Source organism: Laetiporus sulphureus (genome assembly GCF_001632365.1).
Source record: "Laetiporus sulphureus 93-53 unplaced genomic scaffold LAESUscaffold_30, whole genome shotgun sequence".
Taxonomy (NCBI): Eukaryota; Fungi; Basidiomycota; class Agaricomycetes; order Polyporales; family Laetiporaceae; genus Laetiporus; species Laetiporus sulphureus.
Genome location: NW_024468539.1, coordinates 178,371 through 186,481, shown reverse-complemented (window position 1 = coordinate 186,481; position 8,111 = coordinate 178,371). Strand labels below are relative to the sequence as shown.

Sequence of the window (8,111 nt, the reverse complement as noted above, 5' to 3'; positions counted from 1 at the left end):
ATGCCGAAACTGCCTAATCTCCTTACTATACCTGGTGGTCAAAAGATCCGTGCCCGAGAAGACACGGAAAGTGATGATGAACCTGACAATAAGGGAGGAAAGATGACGGAGGAAGAAGAAGAAGAGTGGAAGGAAAAGATCTACTGGGATCACAAAATGATACGATGGTACAAACGCAAGTTCCAAGCCCATGTCGTACTTCACGCACGCCTCGATACTCAGATCGGCCTAGAAATAGGGCTGCCCAAAAAGTTCGACATCGTTTGCATCTGACTAGCGAATCCGGACCACTATATCCATACGGTCCTATTCGTCGGAACCCCCAAGTCACGTAACCATCTATTTGTATACCCCGTCAACGCTCAGTGGATAGTAGAAGAAGGAAAGGTCCAGTGCCCAGAGCACACCCACGGCTATTATTATCTCGACGATGCACCAATACCCTGGCAATGTATGCATTTCAAGGATACCCCGGTGACGGAAGAGGACATCTCCAACTATACCACATATGACCCGGAGCGTACTCGGACACTGATACCCAAGACCAAATGGGACCTACAAGCCGTACACCCACGCATCTACGACTAGAATTTAAGCCTCATGAGGACACTTTGGCCTAGAGGGGGGGTACTGTCACGGTTTTTCCATGCCACAAGTCTCAAGTGCCCACGGACTATTATTTATCCACCTAGTTACCATATATAGAAGATACCACTACGCCTCCACGTGTATATCTTAGTATACCCACACCACTCGGACATCCCTCGGACATGTACCAGTCATGTGACCCTACATCATAGTGACATCATAAGCCTGGACTCCATAGACACTCCTAGACTTAGACGGACTCCACTAGGCCTGAGCATGCCATAATGATGTATTATTAGTAACCTAGGGTACGCAGGGTCCTACACCCAGTATCAGGGGTCTCGACCCTCGTGTATATATACCCGCTCGAGCTGAGGCCTACCCCTCAGTTTTGAGTTGATCTTTACTCCTCCACTTAAGCTAAAGAACCCTGACGGGTTAGGCGAGAGCGGACCCAGGAGTTTCTGAGATCCTTCACAGCCCTGCGACGCGTTTCAGCCATCGCTTGGCGCTCGTCCCTCCTGACGTGTTGAGCGCGTTCTACCGAAAGTGCCGTCGGTCAGCCACTTCCAACAAAGAGCCTCACCCTTTCTTTCGCAGACGTTAACTGGCGAGGGGTTGCAAACAGGATGTCGCTCGGCAGTAAGTAGATGGTATCGTTGAAGGTTCACTGTGCTTCTCCCGAGTTCAGTTATCAGCAACTGGTACTAGATCTGTTTTATGCCAGTTGTGATGTACGTATCGCCGTCTACCGTCTTGATGAAACAGTCCACAACTTGTCCTCTGATGTGCATTTTCCTGACATATGAATTCTCGTTGCTGTGCTGTTCCTGAGGTTATCTTCATGTCTTGCGCAACTTTGTGGAGGTTTACATCATGGTCTTCATCGTACTAAATTGTGTGAGTATTTCTGTGCACTTCTTCTGCCGTTGCTTATATTCTTTCACAAACAGGAGTCGTAGTATCCTCGGCGCAGCGCATGGGCATATTCTCCAAGCCAAAAGTGCCTGCCACGTTTATGGCACAGCCCTTACAGACTACGAGATGGAACTTTACACTCGACGATGTCATCGTGTTATACATATCACGTGTGCATATACAACATAGGGATTACGAGTGAGGCGCGGAGAACGGAAGGATTATGACAGCTACATATTAGGTGAGCATGTGAGCATGTTTTCTGTACATGGCAAGCAATCAAGTGTACCTCATTCATTGAATGCCACTAATGAGCAGTGCCTTGTGAGCCTTCAATTGGGCTCAATGACATCACACTTATTCAGACCATCAACGCCATCCTTGGCATCATCATATCCGATGCTGTAGGTGCCGGAGGGGACCATCTCTCGCTTTTTTTTACTGACATCGCGAAGACGCGTGATTAGGCAGCAGATCGACTTTGAGAAGAACGTATACAAGGCCCGATGAAAAATTCTCTGCATTTCTCGACGCTTTCAGCTATGGTGGCCGGCATCGGACAATACTATGTAAAAACAACCCCGGACGAAAATCTGAGGATAGTGAGATAATGTTGGCAGCACTCGAAATTAGGCCACGTGGATTGAGAAAATTCGGCCACGCGAGCGCCTGATGTGATTAAGCGTGCGTGTGGCGTTGGCGCTTGCCGCTTCCTAAGTAGGCATCCACGCAAAGTAGATGTCCGGGGCCCAGATCAGCGCTGTCTGGGGTCTCGTTTCAGTATTTGGCTGGCCCATGATCTGGGGTTCCAAGTGCCGCAGTGGACCGAATCTCTCGAGGATGAAGAGGCATGTAGCTGCCGTAGAAGAGGTGGCCCGACTACATCACCACTAGATGCTAGAAGGAGTGGTTGGGTAGGTTCGTCCTCAAAGAGGTTGTGGCAGAGAATGGTCTTCCTAGCCATGTCCGTGAAGATCATGGAGGAGAGAATGTGCTTGTCACTCAACATATGGAGCAAGTCAGAGGTTCTGGACAGGGATTCTATGTATATGTGGGGAAGATATGTGAAGTTGTCTGTTTGTGTCAGTCCTTAGTTCACTCAGATCAAACAGAAGTGTTCATAATATTTGCATTGAGCGACTCTGCCTTGACTTTATGTCAGGGCTAGGTTCAAAGTGGAAGACATTCTTCCAGAAATTAGAGGTCTCATTTGGCCTTGATTCAGAAATTCCTGCTTGTATCTGACTCCTCCACTATCTGTTTCTGCATGTTATAAATGAAGAGGCCCATGAGTTGAAGAATATATTAAAAACAGATGCAGAATGTCCACTCCAGACTAAGGCATCAAGAGTCCTGCAGAACTGTGGGGCTTTAGCATCATTCAGCATGGCCTATGGGGCTTTGCGAACAACAACAATCCTGCAGATGAACCAATAGAAGGTGACATCGAGGTATATGGGATTGATTGGAATGCAATGTTCCATTCACAGATTGCCACTCATCATATGGAGCACAATGCTGCTGATATCTGATCCAACAATCCTTTTGCAACCCTTTATCCTGAGGAGTATAGTATGGTTGAAGTGCAAGAGCCAAACTGCCCATTCAACCAGGAGCAACTCAATTATTTGCATCAGAGACTCACAACCATCTGTTTGGAATCTCCATGGAGCATCGTAGCAATATGTGGATGTTCACATTTAATGTGTGCAGGAGCAAGCTTCAGTAGTAGACTCCTTTCAATGTAATTTTCTCGTCGCATCCTTTACATATCTCTACGTTGTCTAGCTAGTTCATCTTCCAATCTGTGTACATATTACAGTGCTCTAGATATTCTTTCGACGACATTGTAGGTCCTCGGTGGCCTTCGTCACCACCCAGCTGCGCTCGAAGTTCTGTTGAGTGCACCCGTCGCCTGCAATGCCGACAGCAACAAAAAGAGCGTGGCCTGCCGTGATGATATCATTTGCGGCTGGAACGCCAAGCACCTCGCAGTCATGTTCGACGACTGATACAGTCGAGGTCCCTACTCCTCCCACCCGATCTGTTCATGACCTCTAGATTCAGAGCTAGATATGCACTTTCTGGCTTGAGATCTTGACAGATGAACCCCATCAAGTGCAGGTACTCGAGAGCAGCAGTTATCTCTGCCGCATATAATCGTGCAGCATCTTCGGAGAGACATTTGCCAGGTCTGGATTGTAGCACGTGGGAGAATTCCCCACCCATGCAGTACTCCATACAGAAGTAGAGATACTGCTCGGACTGGAACGAGTGATGTAGTGTGACGATAAATGGATGATTCGCTATGGCGAGGATTTCCTGCTCCGTCAGAGCTCATTTGATTTTCTTCCGTTGAATCATCACCTTTTTTGACAAGACTATCAGAAGATCAGCAACCGAGCATGCATCGCGAATAGTGAGCTCTGCGACGCACCCTTCATCACGAAGAGCTTTCCGGACTTCTTTTCCCGCACAAGATACACCTTCCCTACATCGCCCCTGCCCAACATTTTTATCTTCTGGAAACTGGACGGTCCAACCTCCACCTAGCAACGAGCTGTATTTAGTGATGTGACAGCACGCGAGATGGCCACCACTCATAGACCTGACCTTGATAGAATGGCTTGAATAGGTTCTCCGGAACGCTACTCTGCCTGGCTCGTCTACTGTCATATTGGCATTCAACACTCTGTCTTTCATCTTATTCCCGCTGACAGATGTTGTACTATGTGCACGCTGAGGCTGTGGACGAGTTGGACGGTCTCTTGATGACGCAGGAGATATTGTCTCTAGTGAGTTTGTGCCGCGATCCGACTCCTGCGTCCCGCTAGGTATCAGAGGCAGGCTGTCTCCTGGTGACAACAGCCCGTTCCGTGTGTGCGATCCTGACCGTGAGCCCAGAGAGAAGAGGGGAGCTGCGTTGGGCCCAGATGCGACACGACGAATGAATGGAAGGGCAAACGAGAGGCCATGAATAGAAGAAAGATGGTCGGCCCTGTGTGGCTCCCAAGTCGGGAGACGCTCGCGTCGAGAACAGGAAGGCACGTGACCAACTCCCACATGGCCGAATTTTCATCTTCCACGTGGCCGAATTTCTCCCCATCGACCGATTTTTCGCCTGCACCTGGATTTTTACCCCCATTCTTACATTTAGTAATATTGTCCAATACGGTCCCTCATATTCAGCACCATCCTCGGCGTTATTATATCCGAGGACATGGTTCAATTGTAAAATGTTTCCTTTTATGTCTGGACACTTACCATAGTTAGCAGTTTCTCACGCGATCACCTCCCCATACCCCACGTCTTCTTTGCTACGCAATCCACTGTCACTTGCATGTATATAAGGGTGCCCTCCCGCCTACGAATGGAGCCAGTTTATTCCCCTGGACTAGAAATTGTGCACTCGGATCAGTGTTGAGCGCGACGTCTTCGGATAAGCCACGTGTATAAGCTCTCTCTTAGTAAGGCGACGTTCTACGCTTGGATTCCACCCGTCACGTCGACGACCCTTCGAACGCTGCCGCGCACTCAGGCGACAATCCCTGCCACTCCCGATCTCGCTTGCCTCCCGGTGTCCCGCTGACTCGTTCCGTCCACACGGGCAGTGCTACTTGCATTCCTCTTATACCAGCCTACCTACTCGCCCTCTCCAAACATCTCGCAATATGTCTCTCTCTCCAGAGCTCAACCGTCCCCTCGACGTCCTCCTCATCGACAACTTCGATTCCTTCACCTGGAACCTCTACCAATCCCTCTGTCTCCTCGGCGCCGACGTCACTGTCATCCGCAACGACGCCATCTCCCCCGACGTCTTTCCTCTACTCAAGATCAACTCGCTCATCATCTCTCCCGGCCCTGGCCATCCGAGGACTGACTCGGGCATCTCGCGCGACGCGATCAGCTTTTTTGCGGGAAAGGTGCCCGTTCTAGGCGTATGTATGGGATTGGAGTGCGTTGTGGATATCTTTGGAGGCGAAATCGCGTGAGTGTTCCACCATCGTATCCTTGTGCCATCAGTGGGAACACCCGATGCGCGACGCTCTGCGTTTTTTCCTGACGCATGTTCTGGTGGTCTGGCTCAGATGCTTTTTGGTTGACTGCAACCAATGCGTTGCAGATGCTCGTTCAGTTTGATCTGGGTTCGGAGCGCGAGTGAGATTGCCTTTTCGATCTGCGGTACAGCCGAACGCTATCCTACGTCGTCATATTATCGCATATACCTCAACCTTTGGATCGTGCACATCGCTTTTTCACCACCCGCTAACTGAATGCCTCACAGCTACGCCGGCGAGATCAAACACGGCAAGACCTCCCCCATCGCCCACGACGCACGCGGAATCTTCCTCGACGTCCCCCAAAACATCGCCAGCACGCGCTACCACTCCCTCTCCGCCTCCATCGCGTCCCTCCCTCCGTGCCTCGCCGTCACCGCGACGACGGCCGAGAGCGGCGTCATCATGGGCGTCCGTCACCGCGAGCTCACCATCGAGGCGGTGCAGTACCACCCCGAGAGCGTGATGAGCGAGGGCGGGGATAGCCTGCTCGGGAACTTTCTCAAGCTCCGCGGTGGTCGATGGGCCGACGCGGCGAACCAGTGGGCGCGCGTCGAGTCGGACGAGAAGGCCAACGGGGACGTCAACGCCGCTTCGACGTCGAGCGCTGCAGCTGCAGCGACGGCGGCAAGCAAGGTCCCGACGATCCTGGAAAAGATCTACGCGCAGCGCATGCGCGACGTCGACCTCGCGAAGCGCACCCCAGGTAGCACCCCCTCGGACCTCTCCGCCCAGCTCTCGCTCTCGCTCGCCCCGCCCCTCGTGTCCTTCCCCGCCCGTCTCCGCTCCGCGGCCCCCGCGCCCGCGCTCATGGCCGAGATCAAGCGCGCGAGCCCGAGCAAGGGCGACATCGCCCTGAGCGCCAACGCCGCGCAGCAGGCCCTGTCCTACGCGCTCGCGGGCGCGCGCATCATCTCGGTGCTCACGGAGCCGACGTGGTTCAAGGGCTCATTGGAAGATATGCGCGCGGCGCGGATGGCGGTGGACGCGCTGAGCGAGCGGCCGGCGATTTTGAGGAAGGATTTTATATTTGATGAGTATCAGATTAGGGAGGCGAGGGTGTGGGGCGCGGATACGGTTCTGTTGATCGTGGCGATGTTGAGCGAGGAGCGGTTGGGCGCGTTGTATAGGTGTGCGAAGGAGCTGGGGATGGAGCCGCTGGTGGAGGTGAATAATGAGAGGGAGATGGAGGTGGCGCTGAGGGTGGGGGCGAGGGTGGTGGGCGTGAATAATAGGAATTTGCATGATTTTGTGGTAGATATGGGGACGACGAGTAGGGTGGCGGAGGGGATGAGGGGGAGGGAGGACGTGGTGCTGTGTGCGTTGAGTGGGATTGGAGGGCCGGAGGATGTTAGGGGGTATGTCGGGCAGGGCGTCGGTGCCGTGCTTGTCGGGGAGGCGCTCATGCGCGCCGAGGACCCGAGCGCGTTCGTGCGCAAGCTGCTCGATCTCCCTGAGCCGTCTATTATGGAGGAGGAGGAGGAAGAAGAAGAACGGCCGCTGGTGAAGATATGTGGGATACGCACGGAGGAGGAGGCGCTTGCTGCGATGGACGCGGGCGCGGATATGCTCGGATTGATGTTCGCGCCGAAGAGCAAGAGGAGGATATCGCTCGACCAGGCGCAGAAGATCTCGTTGGCGGTGCACGCCGCGCGATTCGCTCGGCCCGTCCGCGGTGATCTCGTCTCCTCCACCTCCGCCGGATCCAAGCCCAAGTCCGAGTCCGCATCGGACCTGCCGCCGCTCCCATGGTTCGCAGCGCACGCGCGCAGACTGAGCCGGGCGCTGCGCGAGCCAGAGGCGCCCGCGAGGCCGTTGCTCGTGGGTGTGTTCCAGGACCAGCCGTTGGAGGATGTGCGGAGGGCTGTGGAGGCGGCGCAGTTGGATGTGGTGCAGTTGCATGGAAGAGAGCAGGCGGAGTGGGCGCGGTGGGTGGGGGTGCCGGTTGTTAAGGTGTTTCATGTGCCGGCGAGCGGGGATGGAGACAAAGAGGGGGAGAGGGATTCGCTCCGAGAGTTGACGAGGCCGGGGTTGAATCAGTTTGTGATGCTTGATGCGGTCAAGCCTGGGGCGGTGGATGGGCTGAGCGGCGGTGGGGGCGTCGCACTTGATTGGGCGCGTGCGAGGGAGGTGGTTGAGCAGGGCGAGTTGCCGGGTGTCCGGATCGGGGTGGGGAAGAGGGGGAGGATGCCGATTGTGTTGGCGGGTGGATTGACGGTGGAGAATGTTGGGGAGGCGGTGAGGACGGTTAGGCCGTGGGCGGTTGATGTGAGTGGGGGTGTGGAGGGGGAGGGGGGACGGGGGAAGGATGTGGGGAAGATGAGGGCGTTTGTGAGGGCTGCTAAGGGGTTGTGAGGGATGGGGGTGGTGAATACAAAAGGTCGTGTAGAGTGTTCATTTGTTATTGGTAATATTCTTCTATGTGATATATCTATATTAGATATCTGATATAACAACACTATTGCTCATTGGATTCTTCTCTTCCCGGGAGGTAGGGAGCGATAAAGAACGCATGCGTCGTTCGTCAAAGTTGTGGCAGAGGTAGAG

At 53.6% G+C, this 8,111-nt stretch overlaps 3 protein-coding genes across 3 annotated transcripts; 2 read left to right on the top strand and 1 right to left on the bottom strand.

Annotated features, from left to right (window-relative positions):
• On the top strand, positions 1-588 carry LAESUDRAFT_760784 (uncharacterized protein; the record flags this gene model as incomplete). Its single annotated transcript, XM_040912800.1, has 2 exons — positions 1-261; positions 328-588. 2 exons carry the CDS (start codon positions 1-3, stop codon positions 586-588), a joined length of 522 nt encoding a protein of 173 aa, XP_040762492.1.
• A 2,744-nt stretch (positions 589-3,332) lies between these two features.
• On the bottom strand, positions 3,333-4,571 carry LAESUDRAFT_715315 (kinase-like protein; the record flags this gene model as incomplete). Its single annotated transcript, XM_040907138.1, has 6 exons — positions 3,333-3,550; positions 3,588-3,771; positions 3,874-3,887; positions 3,944-4,055; positions 4,120-4,361; positions 4,400-4,571. 6 exons carry the CDS (start codon positions 4,569-4,571, stop codon positions 3,333-3,335), a joined length of 942 nt encoding a protein of 313 aa, XP_040762491.1.
• A 244-nt stretch (positions 4,572-4,815) lies between these two features.
• On the top strand, positions 4,816-8,053 carry LAESUDRAFT_727624 (uncharacterized protein). The gene is made up of 2 exons (XM_040909256.1): positions 4,816-5,494; positions 5,792-8,053. Exons 1-2 carry the CDS (start codon positions 5,178-5,180, stop codon positions 7,917-7,919), a joined length of 2,445 nt encoding a protein of 814 aa, XP_040762490.1. The 5' UTR covers positions 4,816-5,177; the 3' UTR covers positions 7,920-8,053.
• The last annotated feature ends 58 nt before the right edge of the window (positions 8,054-8,111 follow it).

Bases quoted from the DNA above. Each gene is read 5' to 3' on its own strand.
- LAESUDRAFT_727624 (XM_040909256.1), top strand. From the start codon at position 5,178: ATGTCTCTCTCTCCAGAGCTCAACCGTCCCCTCGACGTCCTCCTCATC. The intron at 5,495-5,791 runs GTGAGTGTTCCA...AATGCCTCACAG, and splicing joins ATCTTTGGAGGCGAAATCGC to CTACGCCGGCGAGATCAAAC.